The 26,310-nt window shown below is 57.7% G+C and overlaps 3 protein-coding genes across 8 annotated transcripts in view; 1 reads left to right on the top strand and 2 right to left on the bottom strand.

Moving 5' to 3' along the window:
* The window catches only part of PLEC (plectin), a 55,894-nt gene extending 39,028 nt beyond the window's left edge, over positions 1 to 16,866 (bottom strand). For 3 of the 6 annotated variants that reach the window (XM_032467820.1, XM_032467822.1, XM_032467827.1), the window contains exon 1: positions 13,823 to 13,974. In XM_032467820.1, the coding sequence (XP_032323711.1) occupies positions 13,823 to 13,907 (85 nt within the window). In that variant the 5' untranslated portion in view covers positions 13,908 to 13,974. Of the gene's footprint in view, positions 1 to 13,822; positions 13,975 to 15,297; positions 15,497 to 16,738 lie in introns of those variants that run through there. The other 3 variants (XM_032467808.1, XM_032467809.1, XM_032467807.1) reach the window with 2 other exon arrangements.
* Positions 13,662 to 17,076, top strand: LOC116659807 (translation initiation factor IF-2-like). Its single transcript, XM_032467850.1, has 2 exons — positions 13,662 to 13,785; positions 15,945 to 17,076. The coding sequence occupies exon 2, from the start codon at positions 16,388 to 16,390 to the stop codon at positions 17,045 to 17,047; it is 660 nt and encodes a 219-aa protein (XP_032323741.1). The 5' UTR covers positions 13,662 to 13,785; positions 15,945 to 16,387; the 3' UTR covers positions 17,048 to 17,076.
* A 294-nt stretch (positions 17,077 to 17,370) lies between these two features.
* Positions 17,371 to 25,456, bottom strand: PARP10 (poly(ADP-ribose) polymerase family member 10). The gene is made up of 12 exons (XM_032467836.1): positions 25,148 to 25,456; positions 24,603 to 24,664; positions 24,288 to 24,472; positions 23,952 to 24,206; positions 23,643 to 23,879; positions 22,930 to 23,558; positions 22,593 to 22,814; positions 22,372 to 22,468; positions 21,450 to 22,160; positions 21,213 to 21,346; positions 17,936 to 18,110; positions 17,371 to 17,860 (listed from the first exon to the last, which is right to left on the bottom strand). The coding sequence occupies exons 1-12, from the start codon at positions 25,271 to 25,273 to the stop codon at positions 17,514 to 17,516; spliced, it is 3,180 nt and encodes a 1,059-aa protein (XP_032323727.1). The 5' UTR covers positions 25,274 to 25,456; the 3' UTR covers positions 17,371 to 17,513.
* Between the last annotated feature and the right edge of the window lie 854 nt (positions 25,457 to 26,310).

The following is a 26,310-nucleotide window of genomic DNA, read 5'->3' as shown; positions in this document are numbered from 1 at the left end:
CTCCCAAGATGACACATCCAGTGTCACCCCAGCCTCGGCCTCTCCCACTGAGGAAATCCCCACCAGGCTTGTCTTGGGATGCTCTTGTCTTCCCAGCTTTGCGGATTCACCACCATTTAACACCCAGTGGTTCAGGCTAACACTCTGTGGTCATCATCCCCATGGCCAGCCCCGCAGGTCTTGGTGGCTCCACCTTCCAGTCTGTCCACCTGCCACCACCTGGCCAGGCCCAGCACCTTGCAGGGTCCCCTTGCAGTGCCACCTCTACTGCTGACAGGATCAGCCTCCTGGCCACTGCCTGCTCCTTGGGTAGAGGGTCAGCGCAGCGCTGCCCAGTGGGACCAGCACTGCCTCACTCGTGGTGCTACAGGAAGCCATAAACAGATGCGCAAACCTTGCGCACACCTTGGCACACACCACGTCCACGTTGGCCCCAGGACTGGACCCTCCCATTCCACCCCAGTCCCCTGTGCTGACAGCCTCAGTCTCCGCCAGGCCCACATCCCAAATCCTTTCTCCATCCTCACCCCAAGGCCCCTCCTGGTCTCTTGGGACCCACACCCTGCCCAGCCAGGCCGCCTCCTTCAGGCACCCGCACCTTTCTGCAGGCAGGCCCACTGTGTCAGGTCTGGACTGTGGGCAGGACATTAGGACGGCACAGGGGCGAAGCCAGCAGTGCCCACAGGTACAGGCTCAGCCTGATGAACAAAGAAGCAGGTGCAGCCCCACATGGGCTCAAGGCCTGGCTGCTCTGGAGGCCCTCACACCCCATCCCTGCCCTTCTCAGGACTCAACCCATCTAGGGCACAGGCAGGCCTCAGGAAAGAACAGTTGCAAGCCTGGGGCGAATAGTAATGTGAGAAGTTAACACAGGACTTTGGGATTCCTTTCACCCAAATTCCTATTTACTTTTTTATTAGCTACTTCCAGATGAACCTAAATTCAGCCTGTGACTGAACAGCACTTCCTCATTAAACCTCAAGAGAGGAGGGAGGGTGTAGCTCAGTGGCAGAGCGCATGCTTAGCATGCACAAGGTCCTGGGTTCAATCCCCACTACCTACCTCCATTAAAATAAATAAATACACATAATTACCTCCCCCTGTTAAAAAAAAAAAACTCAAGTGAAACTGATAGTTAAACAAACAGATCTAAAAGCTATAGGAAAACTCACCTGCACGAAAAACTCGGTGCTTGTTCTAGTTTTCAAACTGCATATAACTGAATTTTATAAGATCCCAATTTTAAGCTACTGAAAAGGTGAGAGCAGAAAGCAAGTAATGGGGTAACACAGGGGTCAGGCACAATTAGGTGGCTTTTCCTAACTTTTCAGAACCATGCAGGACAGAGAAGGAATGTCCCAAGCCCTTAATTGGCCCCTCAATCAGGCCACTCACTGCAGTCACTTGCAGCCACTCGCAGACAGGGGCTTGTGGAGGAGTGGCAGCTGGAAGGCCCAGTGAAAAGGCCCTCAGCCTGTCCTGCCCAGTCTGCCCCAAACTGCAGCCACGAGTTGAGGCCTGGGAGGTGGGCATGGCCACAGCCCCTAAACAGACTCCACAGGACACACTGAGCCTGTTCCCTGGTTTCTTCTCAGAGCAGGCTTCCTCGAGGACAGGGCAGCCAAGGCGGAGTGGAAGGACAGGTTGCAGCTAGACAGCAAAGGAAGATGGATACACACACAAAGTCCCAAAGTAGACAGAAAAGGAGTCTGGCCAATCCCAAAGGAGGTGGGGAGGGAGGCTGGAGACAGAGCCGTGGGGGGGGGGGGTCACACTGGGCCAGGGAGGTCCCTCAGACTGCCACGGACAAGGGCCTGGGGGCAAGAGATGTGGGCAGTGAGGCTCCGGTGGGTGAGAAGCAAAGGCCGCAGCCCTCCCTCCAGACCTCAGCTTTCACAGCCTCGCTGCCCAGAAGGTCTAACCCCAGGGTCCTCAAGAGGGCAGGTGGTCTAACCCAGCACAGCTTCCCCACGCCCAGCTGGGGCCCTGTCAGGTCACCCAGGCCAAGGACTCACACCCTGGGCCAGGCAGAACCGTCTCAAAGCTTTCTACAAATTCCAGGAGGCATCTCATGCCCTCGTGGTCCCTGGAACCCAAGCTCAGCCTCACACCACAGCCAGGGCCTTCCCGTTTCCCAGCCCATCTGTCTGGGAAAGCCCTCCTCCTCACAAGCCCCCTGAGGCCCTGGCAGGTGTGACCCTTAGGACGGGTCCCTGCCCCCACACCCCTCACCCACCATTCAGATTGTCCCACTGCTCCCAAGGCCCTGCCTGCCTCCAAGCTGGTGCTCCCCAGCTTCAGACCCATGCCCAGCTCCCGGGGCAGCTGCCCTGTTGGAGCCCACTAGTGCCTGATGGGCAGGTGATCTGGGTGATCCTGGACAGGCGACACAGGACAGCAAGCTGTAGGCTCTGCCAGCAGACACCTTCCACATAGGGCCCTATCAGTCACCCAGGGAGTCCAGGCCCAGTGAAACCCCACGACAGACCATGCCCACAGATGATGTCCCCTCTGACAAGTAGCTCCCCTGCAATGGGAACACGGGGCCAGCTCCCCTGCACCACCAGGCCTCGCCCCTCAGCCTCAGCTCAGCATCAGCCTTGACCTCTGGGGAAGCTGCCAGGCTAGGGTAGAACATTGCTCCATCTGGGCAGCCACTGGGCACCGACAGCATGAATTCAGCCAGAACAGTTGCCGTGTGCAGCCTCACCACACACAGGTCCAACACATGGCCGGGGTGGGGAGCCACCTAGGCTCCAGGGGGTCCTGGTGAAGGCCGGGAGGCACAGAGGTTGCCCTCTGGGGCCCTGTCCAGCTCTGCCTCGCTGCAGCCCAGGTCAAAAACAGCACCGTTACCAGGTGTCACCTGGAGACTTTGGGGAGGGGTCCTGGGTCCCACCCCCATGTTCCATCCATTGGGAGGCCCCCAGATATCTCTCAAGCCTATCCTCTCCCCGCGGTCCCCACCGCCACCCTTTTCCCCTCCAGGACCGCACTGCCCTCCGCCTCCAGGGGCTCTGTGTAAAGCAGTCGAGGACTCTCACTCATTCTTCAGGTCCTGCCCCAGCCCTGCGGCCACCCCTGCTGCCCCAGGGCGAGTCCCCTCCTGTCCTGCCTTGTCCTGCTGCACAGAACCCTGTGGTTTCCTCCCAGCAAGGACAGTGCCCTCTAAGGCAGGGACGCTTGTCTGGGCCTCTGGAGCGCTGTCTAATCGTCCCTGCACCCCAGGCCTGGACACAAAGGTGTCTTGCAGTTCAAGGATGAGGTACTTCCCGGGAGCTCTGTTAACAGAGGTTCACTTCATCAACAGATTAAAGGAGAAGACTGGTATGTTGATCTCAAAAATGCTGACAACTCATTGGATAAAAACCCACCAGCATTTCTGATTTTTAAAAAGTGGTCCAGCGACTAGGAAAGGCAGTACAGACATCCCTCAGTATCTGAGAGGAACTGGTTCTCAGACCCCAGGCAATACCGAAATCCTGGGATGCTCAAGTCCCTTAGATAAACTGGAGAAGTATTTGCATATAACCTGGCACAGTGTCAACGCTGCGTACATAGTTGTAAGTATAATGTAAATGTTATGTGAATAGTGGCCTTTGAGCACGCAGGGCAAATTCAAGTTTTGCTTTTTGAAACTTTCTGGAATCCTCCCGCCCAAGCATTTCTATCTGAGGCTAAAGTCCTCAGATACAGAGGGCTGGTGGTACATCGTTAACGTGGGAACAGACATCCCTCTGAGTCCAATGGTGACACCCTCCGGGGTCCTCCCCACCAGCCCCACAGAACCTGGCACAGTAGGGACAGGAGTGTGGGAAGCAGAGACAGCAGGTGCGCCTTCAGCGGCAACAGAGGCAGGGCTGTGAGGCTCAGCATGGTGTCTCAGGACACTTCCTAAACCCACTCCCGCCCTGGCCAGCCTCTGGGCTCAGTCTTCTTCACAGAGGTCGGCCCAGGGTGTGTGAGGGGGAAGGGGGCCGTCCGAGCACGGCTCTGGGGGCAGCTCAGGACGCGCAGGGCGCTCCCGGCCGCTCGTCTCTGCCCCCTGGGCCAGACCGACTGCGCTGCCCGCCCGCCAGAACCAGCGAGAGCTCAGGGAAGTGGTGGCGGCACCACGCACCCTTCTCAAAGACCCGAGAGATCTTACAGGCTAATGAGGAGCTAGGAGGATGTGATGGGGAAACACCCTTCACTGGCAATGCAAGATACAAACTACTCGGGAGTAAGACAAATGAAAATCCGCCAGCGCTTCAGTGCAGAAAGCCCCGCAGGCGCGCGGGCAGGAGGCGCCCCCCACGCCAAGGCCCCGCGCCCGCCACAGCGCCCCCAGGGCGGGAGCCGGCCTCTGGCACCGAGGCAGCGCCGGGCCGCCCGCCGGCCCGGTTAGTAATTGCCTCGCCTACTCCCTCGCGTGACTGTGTCTCAGACCGGCGGGGTTCTGTCGCTGGTTTGAGACCATAACACTGGGTGCTGGGCAGGTTAGGGAGCGAGCCCTTTCGGGTGCTGCTGTAACCCCTAGCACACATCTTAGAAACTTTCTTTAAATACTGTGTTTGAATAGGAAATATTCACCTGACTCAGCCCCTGAGCAGACAGTGAAAAGTTCCTCTCCCCGCCCTGCCACACACAGTCTGGCAATCACTGTCAGTCAGTACTGGCCTCCTGTCTGTTCTCGTGGAATTTCTTTATGGAAAACCAAGTAAATACAAACAAGATTCTTGGTTTTCCCTCTTTTAACACAAAAAGTGACGCCTCACGCGCACTGTTCAGACCCTCTGTTTTCCATCACCCCACACTCAGAGGTCTGCGCCGTGGAGCGCAGCCACCCCTGCCCTGGGAGGCCTGTCACTGGAGTGGGCACTCGGGTGGGTGGCAGCCGCCCCTGTTCTGACACGCACACTGCGTTCTTAGATCTGATAGACACTTCCATTGGCCTGGTTCCCACACTTTCACCAATACAATCCAGAGATCCAGGTTTCTGGGTCTTCGCCAATCTAGTAGGTGAGAAATGGCACCTTGGTGTCGCTAGAGCTTAAATTCTGCATGCTGTTTGACCCACAAATTTAATTTCTAACAACCATCATAGGTGCACAAGGATCCCAGTACAAAGCTGTTCAGTGTAGCAGTTTCCAATATCAAAAAACAAAAACAAACTTAATGTTCCATGAGAGATTCATTTAAGTGGGATATGATTATCATATAAAAGAATATTATACTGTAAATTAATGTCATAGAAAGATGTGTTTGCTGTAACATTAAGTAAAAAGAACTTACATGTATCTAAAATACGCCATAACACTAAATCACAAAGTTGTAAGTAAATTAATTTACACTATAAAAGATCACACATTTTTTAAAAACAACAAGCACAAGACAAAAAGATGTGGCAGTTTTACATCAGTCAACCTGGGCAGGGCAACTTGGAGGGACTGCCCTGAACAGTGGCCCCCAAAAGATACAGTCCCTGGCAACTGTGACCGTGACCTTATTTGGAAATAGGGTCTTGGCAGATGTGATTAAGTTAAGGGTGTCATGATGAGGTCGTCTGAAATATCTGGCTGGTACTTAAAATATAACGATGAGTGTCCTTATGAGCGACAGAAGAGATACCCAGAGGAAAAGCCGTGTGAAGATGGGGCAGAGACAGGAGAGATGCAGCCACAGACCAAGGAGCACCAACACTGCCAGGGGCTGGGAGAGGCAGGACGGCTCCCCTCTAGAGCCTTCAGAGAAAGGACAGCCATGCCAACACCTTGATTTTGGCCTTCTGGCCTCCAGACTGTGAGCGAATAGATTTCTGTCGTTTTAGACCGCCTGTTTGTGGTCATTTGTTTGGCAGACACAGGAAGTCAATAAAGATTTTGTTACTGGGAACAGAGTACTATTGCGACAAACATCTGAAAGTGTGGAACTGGTTTTGGAACTGGGCAATGGACAGAGGCTGGAGAATTTTGAGGAGTGTGACAGGAAAGGCCTAGAATGCCTTGAACAGGCTGCTGGTGGAAATGCGGGTGTTAAAGGCGTTGGCTGAACTGCATTCCACTGCTGGATGGAAAGCAGGATTTATCAGTGATGAACCTGGATCTTTAGCTGAGGAGATTTCCAAGCAAAATGTGGAAGGTGTGACTTGGGTTTTTCCTGTTCCTTACAGTAAAGTGCAGGAGGAAAGACATAACTTGTGGGAGGAACTGTTTAACAAAAAAGGAACTAGCATGATGATCTGGAAAATTCACAGCCTATTCTGATGGCAGAAGGGGCTATGTGGGGAGACTCACTGTTAGGAAAGCATGTTCTGGAGAGAAAGCCAAGGATGTGACTGGACAAGCTTCCACTGAAGAGATCTGGCGTCTGACTCACAGACCCACTCAGCCATCTGAGCATAAATAAGGGGTGGAGAGGGCGCATCCCAAAGAGCTGTGCAGGGACACCTCTTACCCAATGACACAGATTCCTGTGGCACACACGGGAGACCCACACAGCTTATGAGAATGTAGGATCAGCAGAAGCACTGCCAGCTCGGATGGCAGAGGATAGACACAGGACGAAATGAAGGAGAGCTGTTGGAATTCTGGGGCTCTACATGCAGGAAATGGGGGAACAGAGCTTCAGGCACATGTTACCTGCCCAAACAATTAGGGAGAATGACTCCAAGGGCAGAGCTTTGGCCCCAGCATGGAGCCATGGGCGCAGAGGCCGAGGCTGGCAGAGCGAAGCTGTACAGCCACAGAGCTGTGCTGAGGCCCTTGACTCAACGGAAGCCGCCCTGCTGGGCCTCCAGCTCGCATGGGGCTGTCGGCCTGCTTATTTCCTTCCATTTCCCCCTTTCGGAATGGGGGTGTCTGTCATGCCTGTCCCACCATTGTGTTCATTGTGTTTTGGAAGTACAGAATGTGCTTTCTCGTTTCTCAAGCCCACAAATGGAAAGAAATTTTGCCCCAGGGTGGGCCAATACCCAGAGTCCCATCTATACCTGATTTAGACAATTTAGATGAGACATGGGGCTCTGGCACTGGTAAGATTGAGGTGAGATTTTGGACTTAGCTTCCTTGCTGTAATGGATCAAGACTCTGGGGGATGCTGGGATGGGGTGAATGTATCTTGCACATGACAGACATGAATTTTAGGGGGCCAGAGGGCAGACTGCATTGGGTTGAATGGTGGCTCCAAAAATACTTGTCTACCTCCAAATCCTTAGAACCAAGAATGTTACTTTTTTTGGAAGCAAGGTCTTTGTGGTTGCAATTAAGTTAAGAATCTTGAGGTGAGGTCGTCCAGGGTTACTAACCTCAGAGCAAGGGATTAGATTTAGGGGAGACCCTAAATCAATCGTAAGTGTCCTTACAGGAGACAGAGGAGAAGACAGGGGAGTAGGCCATGCTGACACCAGAGGCAGAGACTGCAGTGACACAGCTACAGGCCAAGGACCTCCAGAGGCCGGGAGAGGAGATGAACATAACCAGCCCTGGGGCCAGGCGCTCTGCTGACAGTGTGGCCTCCGTGTTGCCACTCCGCCCTGGGGGGCAGCTTCCCTCTCACACGCCCTCGACACCCCACAGTCTCACACCTCCCCTCTCACCCCCCACACTCTCAGCACCTCCCATCTGACCACGCCCCCCCAACAGGTCTCACCAGGGTCCTTGACGTCCCTCACTACCAAGCCAGGCACACCAAGGGCCTCATCCCACTCGAGAGCTCCTGCCCAGGCAGCCATCTCCTGATTCAGCGCAGCTTCCCCTTCCCTGTGCCCAGACCCCAGGCATGGCTCTGCCCCTGCCCCAGCCCCCTGCTCTGCTTCCCTGGCTTCCTCCGGCTCAGAGCTCAGGCCTCTTCTCTTCCTAGCAAAGGCCCCAAAGCACTGTCCCCAGCCTGGTCTCCCCAGCTCTGCCTGGCATTTCCCAGCATCTCGGCATCGCCACCTGCACACGGGTCTCACAGTCGGCCCCAGTGCACTCCCCCCAGGGCCGGGCTCCTATTCTCCCACTGACCTCCTTGCAGAGGTGCCACCCTCCCCCTGCTGCTCCCAGGCCCCACTGTCACCGCCACTGGGTCTGTCCTCAGCACCTTCTCTGGGGCCCCCTACAGGACTTCACGCCCGGTCAGGGTTTCTGCAAGGGTCTGGCTCGGGGTCCACCTTCCCGCCCATCTGTTGGCTCATTTGCAAACCACAGAACAGAGATGCAGCAGGACGTGGACCCTGCCCTCAGGGAGCTGCGTTTGGTGGGTTGGGAGATATTTAAAATCCTCTCTGTCACCCACTGATCTATGTCCAGACCCTGGGCATGACACCCCGAGTGTCCCACACACCTCAACCCAGAACAAATCCCAGATGGATTAAAGACAAAGATGTTAGAAAACAGAAACACGCACCAGAACTGGAAGAAGGTCTCAGCAGGACACAGAACTCCAGAGCCGTAAAATAAGAGGCTGGTGAACTTAAAAGTGCATATGGGCAAGGACATCATGGAATTAAGTGGCAGGTGACCCTGGGGAACTTCTAAGAGGCAAAACAGCTGTTTCATGATCTAGGTGCTGGTTACTAGGCAACTCTGAGTTTTAACTAAGCTGTATATGTATAATTTCTGTAGGAATGTTATATTTCAGCTAAAAATTTACTTTAAAAAAGTAACAAACTGAGAGAAAAATTTGAAACATTGATAATAGACAAGGAAGTTAATATTCATAATATATAAAGAGCTCTGCTAATTCAAAAGCAAACAAAACACCCTGTAGAGAAACAAGCAATGCTTTGGAACAGGGAACTCATGAAAGAAAACGTACAAACAGTAACTATAAATGATGCTCACTTTAATTAATAATCAAAAAACTCAAATTAAAACACACTAGACTTACCAACCACCAGGCAAGGCATTGGGCCTAGTTTGCCTTGCATCTGCTAGCTCATCGATGCTGGAAGGCAATTTAGAAATACAATCATTTTTAACAATAAGCCCAAGTTTCCATGTAAAGGGACCAGATAAATAAACTGAGGTACTTCCATGTAGTGGAATATTTAGTACCCATTAAAAAGCATGAGGGTGCCCAGACCATTCAATGGAGGAAAAAAAATCTTTTCAACAAATGTCCCTGGGACAACTGGACATCCACAAGCAAAAGAATAAAGCTGGACCCCTACCTCACACCATACTCAAAAATTAATTCAAAACAGATCAAAGACCTAAATGTAAGAGCTAAAATCATAAAACTCTTGGAAGAAAACATAGGCATAAATCTTCATGACTTCGGAATAGGCAATAGTTTCCTAGATACGACACCAAAGCACAATCAACCAAGAAAAAACAGACACATTGGATTCGCCATAACGAAAACCTGTGCTCTGAAGGAAACCATCAAAAAATAAAAAGACAATCTACAGAATCGAAGAATATTTTTTGTAAAGCACCTATCTGATAAGCAATTTGTATCTAGAATTCATAAATAACACTTAAAACTCAATAATAAAAAGATAAAAACCCAATTTAAAAATGGATAAAACCTCTAGATATTCATTCCTCAAAAGAAGACATACAAACAGCCAATATGTACCAAAAATGCTCAACGTCATTAGCCAACAGAAATGCAAATCAAAATCAAGAGAGAACACTTCACACCCACTAGGAGTAAATGTCTATCATCAAAAAAGCAGATGATAATAAGTGTTGGTGCGGATGTGGAGAAATTGGAAACCTTATCCACAATCATGGGGCTGCAGAAGGTGCAGCTGCTCTGGAAGACTACCTGGCAGCTCTCCAAACAGGTAAATGTAAGGTTCGCACATGCTCCAGCAATTCCACTCCTGGCCTTGGGCCCGAGAGAGGGAAACACACATCCACACAGACACGTGCACACAGGTGTTCAAGCAGCGTTATTCAAAATAGACAAAAGGTGGAAACAACCCAAATAGCCATCAACTCATGCAAACGTAAACATGAAACATAAAAAAGATAAACAAAATGTAGTCTATCCATACCATGGAGTATTTATTATCCCACCACAAGAAGGAATGAAGTACTGATGTAGTACACCAGGACATGCGTGAGCCTTGACAACATGCTGAGTAAAAGAAGCCAGACACAAAACTGTTTGATTCCATTTATATGAAATGTCCAGTGCAGGCAAATCCATTGAGACCTAAAGTAGATCAGTGTTGGCCAGGGGCATGATGCAAATGTTCTGAAATCGATTGTGGTGATGATTTCACAAGTCTATTAATAGCTAAAAACCATTCAGTTCTCTCTCTCTCTCTCTCTCTCTCTCTCTCTAACACACACACACACACACACACACACACACGCATGCACTGTGGTAACCCCAGCCTCAAGACTAGGGGCCAGAGGTGTGACCCACCTTTTTTCTTTATATACTTCCAGAGTGCCTGTTTGTTTTTAGCACATTTTGCTATTGACCAAAAACACAGACCAAAAGCCCTCTACAAAGAGCCCCAAATAACCCCTAGCCTCCAATCCTGCTAGCTGAGCTCTGGCCACTGAAGATGACACCCCACCCCATGCTGTCACCCAGTCACCCATGCGAGCACCCTGCAAAGGCTGCTGAGAGCCTGGGGCCAGTGCCAGGGTCACAGATAACTGGGCTCAGAGTCCAGGACAGCAGAGGGCGGGACACGTGAGGAGGGTGCCGGGCACAGTGGCATGGGGCAGGCCGCAGCCTGGCAGGGAGGTGGGGAAGCCCCTGCGGCTGAGCCTTGAAGCAGCACGGCTCCGTGTGCTCAGCAGGCCCCGCAGAAACGCCGGCGCTGCCCACCATGGCTCCTGTCTCTCTCCAGCCCCTGCTCCTCTAGACCGGGGCAGGTCTCCCAGGTGGGCACCTCCTGCAGGCTCCCCACTCTAACACCTACCTGGAGGACCTGGCCCACAGCCATCCCACCCTCTCACCGGCGGTACTCACCTCTGCCCTCCCCTCTCCACACCACTGCCCCCTCAGGACCACCACAGCAGGTTTGGCTGCACCGTCAAACACTGCCCTCCGCACCGTCCCCCCAACCTGACTCTGTTGCCATCCTGCTCCCAGACCAGATGGGACAGCCTTGAAGTCTCTACCCAGGCCTTCCTGGCCGGCCCTCCCACTCCCTGCCCTGTATTTTATGCCTTGTCTGTCTGGACAGGCCTCTGGCCCCAGGCACAAAGCACCTCCCATGGGGGCTGGGGACTCCTTCACCACACACCCTTACCCCCACTGCCCCACTCACCTGCATCTTCTGGACTCTCCCCTGCCCCAACCCTGCCTTCCTACACCTGACCCCAGGCCTCTCCAGGCTCCCTTGGCCCAGTCTCTCTGAACTGACGCAGGCCAGGTTCCGGAGACCCCCACCAGCCCACAGAGTCCTCAGCGTGGGAGGCCCCACCCATGGAACACCAGAGCTCTCCAGCCACAGGCCCCAGTGGCCTTTAGCCTCACAGGAATCCACCCTGCAGGGAAAGCAGGGAGGATGGGGAGGGGCAAGGGACTCAGGCAGATAGGAAACTGAGAATGTTCTAGGAAGAGCACTAATCATGTGGGGAGGATTGGGGAATTCCAGAGGGAGAGCTGCGGAGTGAAGTGTGTAGGGTAGGGCCTGCGGAGTTGGGGGTTTAGGGTCACTGGGCTGAGGGGCTAAGAGGCCAGATTTTGGAGGCAGACAGGGAAAGCGCATCCTGTGAGTGAGAGCAGGGCGAGGATAGGGCTAGCGGGCAATGCCAGCACAGGGAAGAAGCCAGGAGGCAGAAGCCAGAGCCCTGCATGGGCCCAGTGATGGGCCAGGAGTGGGTGTGAAGGGCTAGGCAGGGGTCCCCGGGGGCAGAGCCTGCCAGTGCTTGCTGGGCCCCGGGAGAAGGGAACTCCAGTCCCCCAGACCAGCCCTCAGCAGTCATTCAACAGCTGAATTAGGAACCCCACCTCCCTCCCTCACTGGGGGTAGCCCTCCACTCCAGGGATGGACCACCAGGGCCTCAGGCCTCCAGAAGGACCAAGGGGCTTGCAGTGGTCAGGCCTGTGGCCCATAACCTGGCCCCTTCTGGCCTCCTCTGGGCCATTTCTGAGTCTTGGCGGTGGCCCCAGCACAGCCCCCTACCCATCCGCTTGGCTCAAGCCAGGAGCTGAAGAGACTTAAGGTGCCCCAGAAGCCTCCCCTACCCTGGCTGCACGGCAGACCCCAGGACCGGCTCTCCTACCACTTTCAGCCACCCTCAGGCCAGGGCCACAACTCAGGCGGCCACACCCTGGCACAAGCAGGTCCACCTCAGGCAGGTGCCCGGCCTCCACAGGAGGAAGCAGGCAAGCCCAGGAGGCAGACACGGGCCAGGTGACACCAACCCTGGCATCAGGGAAGCTGGGCTGGGACGGGGCACTGAGGTGGGAAAGCCCCAGGGTCCTGTCAGGCCTCACTCCTGCAAGGTAGGCCTCTCAGTGGAGGGAGTAGAGAAGAACACAGCTCCACAGGCCGGGGCACACCGGCGTGATACCCTGACAGGCTCTGGAATCGCACAGAGCCCTGGACGTGATCAGACCAAAGAGGATTCTAGAACAAAGCACTTTTTATTCTGTGAAGGTGTCCCCACTTACACCAGAGCAGCCAGTTCATAATCAGTTCTGTCCTAGGGTTTGCCAGAAGAGCTGTGGCCCAAGTAGGCGGATGCTTCTCTGCCCTGGACCTGTCCAGATGGAGCCTCCAAGGCCTGGCCAGCCATGTGGAGTCCCCTCTAGACGTGCCCTCCCTCCCTGGAGGTGCAGTGGTCAGGCTCAGGATCCACTGTCACAGGAGTGTCTCTACCTGGCCCAAGTGCACGAGTCACAGAGGCAAACGGGTCGGCCACAGCACTGACAAGGAGAGCCATACAGCGCATTCGCCCTGCCCGGGACCCGGTGAAAGCTGTTAGTGGAGGACTGCCTAGCAGAGATGAGCCCTGGGCCCTGGGAAATCTGCCCTGACTGCATGAGATCAGTGGGTGGACAGCGACTGTTCAGGGCTCCAGGCAAGGCCCCAGCAGGACCTCTCTCCCTGAACTGTCCTTGGGGGGCAGAGCCAGCATAACCAGCCATGCGGAGCTAGATCTGCTCTGGGCCAGCTCTGCCCAGGGCCCCACCTTGACCCCTCTAGCAGCTCACGCCCAGGCCCCTAAGCCTCTGTGGGCCAGTGGCCAGGGCTACGTCCACGCCTGCTCATAGTCCAGAGACCAGGCAACTGAGCTGTGGGCAGCTGACATCAGTGAGCGCCTGGGCAGATCCCAAGGCCCCAGGCCAGGGGGTGTGGAGCAGGGCAAGAGGGGCTGTCAAAGCCACAGGGTGGGCTCCTCTAAAGAGGAAGAGGGCGTGCTGACCCTCCACGCCCACAGCTGCTCCCCAGGGGACAGGAAAGGGGTGTAACAGGAGTCCCTGCCAAGGAAGGGTGGCAGTCTAGGTGCTCACCAATTTGGGGACATGAGGAGAGGCAGCAACTATGTGACCCACTGCCAGGCAGTGGCAGCCATCCCCACCCCTCGGGGAAGCACCCAGCTGAGGGGCAGGGGACAGCTCAGCCTTGACCCACCTGTTGGCCGCGCATAGGCTCGGGACACACGACATTTGGCTAGAGTGGCCCACCCCACCCACCCGGCCGCAGGATGCCCTATTAAGGGCATGACCACAGGGCTCTGCCTAGCGTGCTGCCTCTTCCTTGGGCGCCAGCGGCCTCGCGGGTCGAGCGAGGCTGGCAGGGGCGCTGGGTTGGGCTCTGATCCGGACGGCCACCACGGACAAGGTGTCAGAGGCCAGACTGTCAGGCTGGAGGATCTGTCAGGGCCGGCCGGATGGCAGGTAGCCCACAGGGTGGGCGGGAGCCGCGGCGCCGTACCTTTGTACTTCTCCCGCACCTCCTCGTAGGCCTGGATGAAGTCCTGCTCGTCGGGCGGCGGGCCGGGCGGCAGGCGGGCGGCCATGCCGGCGGGCGCGGGACGGGCGGGGCGCTGCGGCGCTGAGCGGGCCTCCAGCCCCCGGCGGCCACTCTGTCCCTGAGGCCCGGCGCGCCGCTTAAAGGGGCCGCCCCCGCCCCGCCCCGCACCCAGGATGCCCCACGGGCGGGGCGGGGCCGGAGCGCGGGGCCCGCGGAGCCCAGGGGAGCTGCAGCCGCGCACCCAGGCGCCTCCCGGCGTTGGCTGGCCCGAGCGGGCTCTGATGCTCCGAGTCTCGGTCCCACGCTGGTCCCAGTGGGCTCACATCCACTTCCCGCTCCCGCCCGGGTCGCTGGCCTGCCAACAGCCTGAATTCTCCTCGCCCGGCTCCCAGCCCTGCAGGGGACCCCTCCCTCACCAGCCTCGATCTCCCCGGCCACCCTACCGCCCCAGGCGCGCCCCTCCCCCCATTCCCTCCATCGCACCTTAGAACCCTGCCATTGCAACAAGGGAGACGGAGCTGGTGTCTTCAATATAAAACCCTTACACACACACGAAATTTAACTATGTATTAAAAGGACTGAAATAGGGGATTTACAGAAGAAAAAATGCTTGGTTAAAAAAAAAATTTCTTTTCCACTCATCATATTGGCAAAGCCACCCGCCCTCTGCCCCGTCCGCCAGAGTTGGCAAATAGCCTCTTTCCGGAATGCGCGGCAGTGTTCCTCTAACTAAACGCTGCACGCCCTGTGACCAGAAGCCCTGTCTAGGGTTCAGTACTAGGAGTGTCATCAGATGCACACACTCTGCCACGGGCGCGGCCGCATGCAGACCACTGCCGCCTGCCAGCAGGGGCTGACACTGGAGAACCAGGACTGCGAGAGGACGTCCAGGGTTCCCTTTCACGTGGGTGAAAAAGAACCTGGTTCTTTGACATCCGCCATGACCCCACGAGCCCCTGGGGGTGGGGCAGACAGCGGCTGTCCTGTGTTCCCACAAGCCGTTGCCTGTGCTTCCAGCCACGAAGTTCCTCGCTGCCCGCATCACCATCCTCGCCTGGCACTGGGCTTCCAGCCCTCTTCCCACATGCCTCGGCCCACCCTCTCAGCCTTCTGCAGGGGCCAGCCTGGCTCTCAGGCACCTCATCATCATTCCGCCCTTGCTGATGGACTGGGGTCTGTGCTCTGGAGTGCCATCATCACACCTGGGCACTGGACCCTCGTCCTGAGGCCTGCAATGGTGGCCCCACAGCAAGTTCAACCTCAGGCCTCATACAGCTGACCGGGTGGAGCCAGCAGGTGGCGCTGTGGGGTCTGCAATCACCTGGGACAGGAGAGGCCCCCTCTCGGGCCTCTCATACCTGCACAGAGCACACAGCAGGTGCTCGGTCAACCAGCAAGTGCTTATGAACTGGACAGACAAAGCCCTTTGGTATTACCTGCAATGCGGATGACCGCTCGCTCGGCAGGGTCCAAGACACTCCCATTCCCCCCGGGACCGCCTCCGCCTCGCCGGCTCCGCTGTGTTTTTTCCAGGTTCCAGGGCAGTGTGTCCCCAGGGCTGGGCGAGCCACTGCCTCCATTGGAGCCATCCTCGACCACTGCCCGAACCTCGGGGTCCTCGCCCGACATGACCTCCTGGAAAGGGAGAAGGAGGGGGGTCACACCTCTGTGTATGGGGGAGATACTGCACACTGACCCATCACATCCTGAACCTAGCCCCTGAGCCCACCCCAGCCACACTATCACCTAGACTCTGACACCTACACCTCTCTTATGTCCCCTCATCCACATGCGGAGCCCCCTCACCCTTTCAAGCCAGACACTGACGTCCTTTCCCCTCATCCACAGTTGGCCTCACTCCCTCCTTGCTCATGCCCCAGACACCCACACAGTGACCCCTTCCAAGACATTGACCTCACTCGCTTCAGTCTATCACCAGGATACTGACCACCACCAACCCCGACCCAGCCCCAACATTCATCTCCACTCCCTTCTCTTAGTCATCCAAATACTGGCCCCTCCACGCTGTCCCCCAGGGGTTCACCCCATCAGAAGACACTGATCCCACTCTTCATCCGTCCAGGCCACACCTGGACCCTGTCTCCTCTAATCTTCAATCAGCCAGCAAGCTCGGCCATCGGGAGCCACCCGGCCTTCAGGGAAGGACCCAGACCCCACGTCCTGAACGCTGGCTGTACCTCCAAGCTGTCTGAACCAACGGACTCCTGTAGCCTTACCCCACCCCAGCTCCAGCGCTGTCCCACCTTGGTCTCCGCAGTGGAAGTCTATAAATAGCTGGAGCCGCAGTGGCGTGGGCCGCGGGAGCTGTGCTGCGGCAACTGACAGGGAGCCTGGCCGCCCCTCCAGCAGCCCACCCTGTGCGGCCGCACACCCGCACCGCCGGGCCGCCAAAGCGCACCCACACCCACGCGTGCACACTCCTCGGCTCCCCCTCCCCACCAGAGCTGGCGTGCAGGAGGTGAATGGGGCTCTGTCCCGGCGAGGGTGGGGTGGCGTGGGGGCACAATGTGGGCTCTGTGCCTCTGCCCTCAGGCTAAGGGCGAGGAGGAGACAGCGGGCACCGAGCTGGGGGCCACCCCGCCGCGCCTCCCACGGGCTCCTCCGCAGGCCGCCTCTGATCCAGCCCCTCGCGCGGCGCCCGGCGGGCAGCCGCACCTCCCCAGCAGCCTTTCCTGCCCACACCCGGGGCACCGCCCGTCCAGTTCCGCAGTCTCCGCGCCCAGAAGTGGTGCCCTCCTGGGGAGGATGGGCCACGACGCAGCCTCCAGTTCCGGGATGCCTGTGGCAGGAGAGCCCCGACCCGACCCCGCATCTCCCGTTCGCCGCGCCTCCCTTTCTCGCCCCGGCCTTACGTGCCTGGTGGCTCAGCTCAGTTGGGTTCGGCCGCTGCAGCCAGACTGCCGTTGCCTGGAGAGCTGCGCAGGCTGCGCGGGCGGGGCGAGCCCGGAACCCCGCCCTGGCCCCAAACCGAGCGCCGCCCGTGCGGTCCTGGCACCCGAGTGCGCGCGGAGCCGGGGGCTCACCGAGGTGGCGGGGCTGGAGCGCGAGCGCGACTTCTCCACAGCGCCCCCGCCGCGCGCACCCCTACCGCTGGGCACGGCCCCCTCCCCGCGCGCAGAAGGCGGGCTGGTAGGCAAGGAGACGTTGTTAGGGGAGCGTGCGTGACACTAAGGCGACGTGGGGTCACTCGGGTGCGCGCTGGGTCCGGCCTCGGCCGTCCGCCCAGGGCCGCCCCAAAGTAGCACTGGGCTCTAGCCACGCCGAGGCTCCCCACCCCGCAAACAGAGGTCGGACCCGGACTCCAGCAGGCCTCCCTGCCTAGTTTCACGTACACGTTTATTCAAACGACATAGTCGCGCCCAAGCTCGGGCGAGGTAGGGCCGAGGCGGGCGGTGTCAGGCCGGCCCACCTTCATCCTGGACGCTGCTCACCCCTGGTAGTTGGGCCGGCCAACGCAGGGACCTGGCCCCGGGGGGAACACAGCCCCAAACCTCCTGGTCCGACCGCCCGTACAGGCACCACAGCAGGACACAGGGATGTCCCCAGGCAATGGAGGGGGCGAGAGGGCGGTGCAGAGCCGAGCCTGGGGAGGAGGAGGCCGGAGGCTGCGCCGAGGGGAGGGTCTCCGGGGTTAGGTGGCTGGGGAGTCGCCCAAGTGCCTAGCGGGCTCTCCAGTGGGAGACCAGGACATGTGCTTGCATGTGATGAGGTGGGTGGGCAGCGCCTGGGTGTCGTGAAAGATGACGAAGATGCTGGGTTGGCGGAGGCAGTCCACCGCGCTGTCGTAGCGCAGGAGCACGTGGCCCGGAGCGCGCAGCGGAGGTGCCCGCAGCCCGCGGTGGCCCTGTCCGTAGTCGCCCGTCAGCACCCGAGCCACGAACACCGCCTTGTGGCCCTCAGCGTTGGGGGGCGAGTAGCGGTCCTGCACCGACAGGGAGGCGCGCTTGGCAAAATACACGCCCTGTCCGTAGAGCGTGCCTGCGGGCGGGATGGGCGGGGGTTAGTGTGGTTCCTTCGGCCGACCCCACGCTCCTGTGGGGCCCCAGGACTTACCGTTGCGGCCGCAGAAGCTGCGGTTGAAGCCGTGTGCGCAGATGTCAGGGACGGTGGGCGCGGATGTGCCGTGGTACAGGACCTGCTCGACTGGGCGCCGGTCGCAGCACTGCTCCAGGCGCTCCCGATGCAGCTCGTACTGCTGCTGCAGCAGCGGGTGCAGCACGCGCTCCACCTGGGGGGGCCACGGTCAGAGCCAGGCTGTTTGGAGACCCTCCACACCCCCTGGGCCATAGGACAGAGCTGTGCCCAGAAATCAAGAGGCCTCTCTTGGAGGAGTTCAGGGTCTAGGGAGACCTCACAGCTCCCGTCATGCTCTGCCCAGTAGCAGGCATTAGGTGGGTGTCAGCCATCTTACTGAGGTGCCAGGTAGCATTGGGGGGCGACCAGGGAGCCGCCCCTTCCAGGGAAGTCTGATCCTTCCAAGGAAGCCTGCAAGTGGGCAACCCAACCACTCACCAGAACTCACCTGAGCTCCGTGCCTGCACTGCCCACAGGACTGTACTCCCCACACCCAGAGATTCCCCCCACCTCTCAGTGATGGGGAGACCAAGGTGACCAACCCTGTGATCACCTGGGAGGAGTCGATTCCAGGACCCAAAAAGTTTCTCAAGAAATTCTAACTAGTCAATTCAGAGGGATGCAAAAGAATATTATATCCATGAAACAAGACTACCTCCAGTGAAAAAGAAACAGTCTGAAAATTAGAAAGTTCTTAACATTAAGAATGGAATTGCTGCACGGCATACAGTGGAAGGCCGAATAATAAGATAATGAAGATGGAGTTCAGGAAGTGACTCAGCGTGCAGAGCTAAAGAAGATTGGAAACTGTGAGAGGACAGATCAGGGAGAGGACAGAGGAGGTCTAACATCTGAGTAACAGGAGCCTCACAAGAAGATGACACACAGGTGATGGGAGCAAGTGAAGGCTTAAGGGGAGACAGTTTCCCTGAGCTGAAGGTGGCATCTTCAGATGGAAAGGATCCACAAAATACCAAGGACAATGGGGAAGGCACGCCCCAGCACCTACCTGCTGGCAAAACTTCAAACTTCAAAGTGAAAGAAAACTCTACAAGTGTCCAGACACACACACACACACACACACACACACACACACACACACACACACACTACACACACATGCCCCAAAATCAGTTTACAAATGTGGGGAAAAAATCTCACATTCTCATACTGGGCTTCACACCAGCAACACTGGATGCTAAGAGACCTCGGAATGATTTTTTTAACCTTTCCAAAAACAAACAATGTTAAAGACTAAAGAAAAAGAGTTAAGTCTGTCAAAGATCTGAAGGGAAACATTTTGATCCTGGACCCTATATCCAGCCAAATTATTAATAGTGAGGAAAAATAAGGACAGATTAAGAAATGCAAGAATCAGCTGTGCTTAAGTTAACAGAAATGTCTTCATAAAAACATAGCATCTTTTGTCTGAAAAACAGTATTACACTAACATCAAATTATAGTTGCAAATTACCTCAAATTGTAAAAGGCAAATAAATTTAAAAGTCCAAGTTGTTTACTACTGACTCAAGGACATCCTCCTACTAAACAAAAAAGGAATCTATGCAAGAGGGTGATGGGTCACCACGAGTAACCCAGCAGCCAAGCACCACATGGAAAAATGAAGAAAGTAAACAAAATTAGGAGCCATTAGACCTTGAATTCTAGAATATTCTTTTTCATGAAACATGGTTTTAATAGCTAGGATTTCATTTCCCTTTTTCCTCTCTGGTCCAGTGGTAAACATTTTTCATTACCATTATATTTTCAAAAGCCTCTGGCCCCAGCACAGAGCTTCATGACAGTTACAGATTAGAAGGTGACATTTGTTGTCAACCTTACCAGCATAAAAATCATGTCACTGACCAAACTATGAAATGGACAAGGGAGGAAGAGGTGAAAGAAGGGGAAGGGAAGCCCATTCTCATCTTCCATGCAGAAAAGCAAGAAATGGTCTCTAAAATTGTTACGTGGAAAGAAGACTCAAGTGTACCGCACAAAGTCACAAAGAATCAAACTCATGTGACTAACAGAACCTTGAGAGTGTGGGGCATGACTGGTGTGTCCTTCCTTCCTCAAAGTGCAAAAGTGGCAGCTGCTAAGTCCAGAAATGCAGGAAAAGTACTCCATGCAAATTACAGTGGCCACCTCCAGGAAAGTGGTGGCGGTGTGGCTGACTGGGCCAGGTCTGGCAAAGGCCCGAGGTTCTGCAATTCTGGCCAGCTCCAGGTCTCTGCTGCTGCTGCTCAGTCGTCCCCCACCCCCAACTCTGTGCATAGAGTCAAGAGGGCCACCTGCCTTCACAGCACAGGGCACCAGCTTGCCACTGTCCCTTCCTTCCTGCCGGTCTGTGGCCAGCACACCCCCCGAGATTCTTTCCCCTTAGTCCTGAGCACTGAGCCCTGCACTCTGCTCCAGCTCCGCTCTCATCCCCCTCCTTCCTTCCGTGGCCAGCTCATCTTCAGACTTGTCCCTGCTCTCACCTCCCAGTTACTCTTGGTCACTGGGCACTGCCCTCACACTTGCTTGCCAGCAGACCAGCCTGGCGCAGCCTCCTCCTCAGTCCTTCCTTCCAGTCGGCCGTGCAGAAACTCTGGGCCTTGCAGCCCTCCAGGGTCCCCCCACTGCCTCCCAAGCCCCTCCTTTTGGCCCCTTCTTCCTTCCTGCCTGGACAGCCAGGAGCTCCTGGGGTTCCCAGAGCTTCACTTTGGCCCCTCACCAGTTGTTCCCAGCCTTTCCTGAAACACACCCACACTCAGAGTTGCCACATTTTGCAAGTAAAAATGCAGGAGGAAGCTGCCTCCCTGCAGCGGCCCCCTTGCTGGAGCCCACCCCGTGGGAGGCAGAGGAGTGCAGAGAATTGCGCGAGGGGCAGTACGCGGAATGAGTAATCCTCATAGTAGCCACAAGATGGCAGTACCACCCCACGCTCCAGAGCCGGGAACTGTGGCATGGAGATGGTCATGCTATCCACGGCCATCTGGCTATCATTGGCAAAGTGGGGTCCTGTGCTGGGACCCCCTAACCTCTACAGCCTTCCGCCTCCCTGTCCCAGACTTGTCAACACATTTCAGGCGGGGAACGGGGCTGGGGAGGCCCAGTGTTCCTCTGTCCCCCACAGCCTCCAGCCTGCTGGGCAGCTTCTGGCCAGCTGACCCTAGCATAGGTAAGGCTGATGGCCCCCAGGTTCTGCAAAGCAGAAATGGTGCCATGAGCCTGGGAGGCCAGAGGCTGGGAGGACAGAGTGTGGACTCACCCGGACAATGCGGATCCTGCCAGGGGGTGCGTCCAAGGTGTCGTAGAAGGCCTGTACCACCATCTGGAATTCCCTGCTGCTCTCAGCCAGACACTCCAGCCTGCCCAAGGACTCCCTCAGCCTCTGTTGTGGCACTGACACACAGAGAGGAAGGGGGTCGAGGCCATGCCTGGGGCACCAGCCCCCAATAGCTGGCCCACTCCACCCCCACCCCCCCAGTCTGGATGGCAGACTCACGAGGGGGCCCCGAAGCCACCAAGAGAGAGCTCAAACTCTGATCCTGGGGGCCAGCCAGCAGTGCTGCTAAGTGGCGGGCCGCACGGGTGGGCTGGGCCGCAAAGCCACGGAGGACGGTGCAGTCACCGCGACAGGCAACACTCACGCCGTGGCACCGCTCCAAGCGGGCACACAGCTCTGCGGGCAGCACACAGTCCTGGGGCCCCACTGTCTCCTCCCAGAGGTGCCCCTCCAAGGCAGCCTCTAGTGCTCGGTTCAGCTCATCCATATCCTGCTCAAAGGCTGCATGCACCACCAGCTGGGCCCAGCCGCCAGAGTCTGAATCCAGGAGCTCCTCTTCTTTCTCCAAGGTGGGTAGCTCCAACAAGGAGAGGGCCAGGGCTCGCTGCAGTGCGACAGCCTCCTCCTGCTCAGCCACCTGGCCTCGTGGCTCCAGTGACCGGTAGAGAGCCAGCTGCAGGGCAGCCTCCTCCTCCAGCCGCCCAGATGCCCCAGTGCTGGGGGCCACGGGCCCCTCCCCGGCCCTGGGAGTCACTTCTTCCTCCTCTTCCAGCAACTCAGGCACCCCAGTGCTGGGGGCCACGGGCCCCTCCCCAGCCCTGGGAGTCGCTTCCTCCAGCTGCCCCTCAGACTTCTTCTCTCCCAGCTCAAGCGGCAGCCAGTCTTCCCCGTCCAGGCCCTCCAGGGTGGCCAGCAGCTCTTGGACCTCCTCTAGGGGCAGGGAGAGGCACTGGGTCAGGGGTCCAGCCCAGCCAGGGTGGGGCTGAGAGAGAGGACGAGCCAGGAATGGGTGGAAGATGGAGGAGGCCTTAGAGGGTATATGGTCACGAGACCGAGACAGGTGGGACTGCAGAGCAGTAGGACAAACCATGAGGTCAAGAAAGGGCCACAGGATGTGCTTGGTGTCCTCAGGGAGCCCTACCCAGGCTCACGTTCTCCTGGTCACTGTCCATATTGTCTGGAGGCCACAGGGTGTGGGAGTGGCCAGGGAGGGCCTGGAGGGTCTCAGCGAGGTCCGCCTGTTGGGAGGGAGTGTCAGGGCTCACCTGGTGCATACCCCGCCCCAGGGGCCTCTGAGCAAGGGTGGAGGTACCAGGAGCTGAGGAGTGAAAAGGGGCGGGCAGGAGTGGGCTCCATCTCTACCTCTCCAGGGTCTGTGTCCAGGGCGGCCCTGTTCAGACGCTCTGTCCCAAAGACACACTGGAACTGAGCCTCCAGCCCCTGAAGAAGGCTCTGCCCCTCTGGGCTCAGCAGGAACCTGGCGCTGCCTGGGTGCTTCAGGCTCAGTACGTGACAGCTAATGCTGCCCAGCAGACTTTGCAGAAACTCCTCGGCTGCCTGGCACGGTGCCAGGGCTCCACAGAGCTGCAGGACCACGGGGTGGGGTGGGGGCAGTTTTCAGGTTTAGGGCACAGGATAGGCAACCAGAGCCCCCAGCAGGAGAGGAGGGTCAAAGGAGGAATCGTCAGGGGTCACTCACCCGAAATCCAATCATATCTGGTCCCTCAAGTGGGAAGAGGGCAACGTCTCCCAGGCCAGCAAGAAGGTCCTCGTGGTAGAGCTGCATGAAGCGCACCGCTCCCGGCTCCATCAGCAGCACCGTCTCCACCAGGCCCTCCTGCCCTGGCGACCCCACAGGCCCCAGGCTCCCCGACCCCATCTGCCCTGGAGACCCCATGGCGATCTCCAGTGGGCCTGGAGACCCCATAGGCCCCGGGCTCACTAGCCCTGCCTGCTCTGGAGACCCCACAGTCCCCAGGCTCACCTGGGGCCCCTCCTGTTCTGAAGACCCCATGGGCTCCAGGCTGACTGGCCCGGCTTGTCCCAGAGAGGACCTGTCCTGGAGAGGACCTGCCCTCAGAGAGGTTCCCGATCGCCCTGGTGCCTCCTCAGAGCCCGGTGTCATGTCCCCTGCACAATTCTGTGCCCTCACTGGCCCTCCAGCCTCCAGGAGAGCATGCTCGGTGGCCCCAGGCCCCAGCATGGCTAGGTGGTTCCCTCCACTGATGTCTTTGGCAAGCTCCTCAGGCTCCAGGACATCGTAGTGGGGCACGAGGCTCAGCTCGGAGCCCTGCAGCCAGTGGTCCTGCTGCAGCACCCGTTCAGCCGCTGGGAGGAAGGGAAAAGGCCAGAAGACCGTCAGGGCTCCGAGGGACAGCGGGGGCTGGGCTGGGTCTGTGCAGCCCTACTCACCCTGCCATTGCTGGAAGGAGACGACGGTGCCCAGGCCCCCAGGCAGGCTGCGCACGCCTTCCAGGGCCCCGCCTCCACTGCGGCGCTCATTCTCCAGGTACAGCTCCAGCAGCAGCAGGTCTGCAGGGGGGCTGCTCTCCACTACACGCACGGCTCGGGCCCAGGGCACCCAGGCCAGGGACACCTCCGCCCCATCCAGGTCCAGGGCCCGGGCCCGCTCCTTCAGGACACAGACTTCTGCGGGGAGGATGCGAGTCAGCTCAGGGCATTTCCCCCAACGGGCACATCTGCCCCAACCCTGCCTCTCACCTGCCTCAGAAAGGGGCACAGGTAGCTGGACCAGGGCCCGGTCTGGTCGGGGACTAGCCAGGCTGTGGCAGGGCTGCTCCAGGTGCCCTGTGGCACAAAGAAGGGCTTGCACATACTGCTCCAGGTGCTGGGGTGCAGTGCCAGGAGACAGCCCTTGGAGCAGCAGGCGTGTCGGGGCGCGTGGTGGGGCCGGCCGCAGGCTCAGTCGAGCACCTTGAAGCACGTGTGCCTCCTGGGCCAAGACCCTTGCTGCGTCTGCAGGCAGGGGTAGAGTGGGGTGTCAGGGCTGACTGCGGGTGGGGGGCCCAGACTGCCCCTTTTCATCGGTCCCCTCACCTGCAGGCTCCCGAAAGGTGAGTATGCCCCCGAGGCCAAGTCTTTGCCAACTCAACACAGGTCCTCCCCCAGAGCCTCGGCGATTCTCGAAGTAAAGTGTGAGCAGCTCGTCCGGGATGTCAGGGGGCAGCCCGCTGAGTTCCACTGCTGCCCCCACGTCCGCTTCTGCCTCCCCCATCACAGCCCTGGGGCCGGAAGAGCGGGTAGGGTAGCAGTCCCACAGTCCTGCCTCACCCCTCCCAGCCCCTTCCAGGCCCCTTGGTGGCATTCCTGGCACCCCTCGTCATTAAGGGCGTCCCACATCCCCACACTTACACTCCCCCACTACCTGGGCCGCCGTCAGCCAGGACTCCCTCGCCGGCCCTGAAGCAGAAGGCCTGGGGCAGGAAAACAAAAGTGAAAGTGTTGGAGGGAGGGGCCTGTGGTGCTGGGGCTGAGTGCCTGCCTCTCTGGTACTTTCATTCTCAGGCCCCTCCTCTAGAACTTTCCAGCCCCACCCCCCAGTTCCTCAGCCCGCAGCCCAACCCACCAATACCATCTGTCCCACCCCAGCCCACCGGCTGGTAGAGTGGGTAAAGTGGCTCCTGGCAGTTCTCCACTCCTACTGGCCCTCCCCTGTGAACCGCAAAACGTCCAACCACAGTCCCTGCTAAATCCAGCAGGGGACTCGAGTCGCTGCCCCCACTTCAAGGATCTCTAGCCTCTTTGTTACCACCCCCCCACCACCACCACTGCGGGCAGCATGACCCCTCGACTCTCCAGGCCTAGCCCGGCTGGGGCAGGCTCTCCACTCTCCCCAGCAACCTTCACAACTGCAACCGTGCTCACCCTTAAACAGCTAGCAAGTGACCCACTCCCACCTCATGAGCACGGAGGGCAAGCAGCTTCCTCGCTCTCTCAACATCACAGCACAGCCTTCCTCCACCTCCTGCACTCCCTTCCCGGTGGCTCTCTCTCTGATTCATGCACCTGCCCAGCCGTCCCATCCTGCGTTGTCGTCGTTGTTGTCAAAGTTGTCACCAAGGCCAACCCCAGAAGGTGCAGGCACTGTGCTGACACGCCCTGCTGCAGCAAATCCCCTCATCGCAGAAGGGGACATGGAGGTGCAGACAGGGCCTGTGGCAGTCCTGACCCTCACGCTCAGGTGCACCTTTAGAACCCACACTCCCTCTGCCACTTAATCCCCCCTTTGCTCCTCCTCCAGTGGCATCCAGCCTTTCAGAGTTGTGCCCATTCCTGCTCTCCCACCTCCCACTTACCGCTCAGCCACTGAAACCCGGCCTCCACCCTTGCTGCTCCTCCAGGGGACGGAGCAGCTCTCTAGCCTGACCCCAAGCTGCACACCCAGCACCTTGGCTGCTCCCACCCTGGTCCAAGCCTTCATCATCTCTCGCTTGAATCATGACGCTAACTTCTTAACCGATCTCTCTCTGCCACTCCTGCCCACTCCTACTGTCCATCCCCAGAAGAGGGCAGAGTGAGCCTTGTAAGTGGCAGCAGCAGCTGCTGGAGCCCCGGCCGTGGCAAAGCCAAGGTCCTCTGGATGTCCTGCCAGGCTGGACTGACAGGGCCCCAGCACTGTCTGGCTGCATCCCCCTGCATCCCTGATGCTCACTTGTCTGGCACAGCAGACCCTCCCAGTAGGGTCCCTAGGCCCCAGGTGGGGAGACACTCCTGCAGGGGCTCCAGGAGACAGCCCAGTAGGGGTGTCCCTGGCTGTGGCAGCTAGCACTTCCTCAAGACCCATGAAGCTGAGGAAAGTTAACTTTCCTGGGCCATCTCTAAGCCTCAGCCCCTTAGCAGTGAAACAGGGCTAGAAATGCCACCCTTGTATCTTGTGGATCTGTCATGAAAACAAGTGAGAATTGGTCTAATAGGGGCTCGGACTAGTTTGATAGAGAGGGTGCAGCAATTAAGCAGTTAGGTCTCTTGATTTGAGATAGACTTGTTTGAAAGGGAAAGTAAGATTTTAAGGCCAAGGAAGGATGGAGGGTGCTCATCAGACTCAGCAAATCACTTAAGC

Source organism: Camelus ferus, chromosome 25, assembly GCF_009834535.1.
Source record: "Camelus ferus isolate YT-003-E chromosome 25, BCGSAC_Cfer_1.0, whole genome shotgun sequence".
Lineage (NCBI taxonomy): Eukaryota > Metazoa > Chordata > Mammalia > Artiodactyla > Camelidae > Camelus > Camelus ferus.
This window is presented reverse-complemented; position numbering and strand designations above follow the sequence as displayed.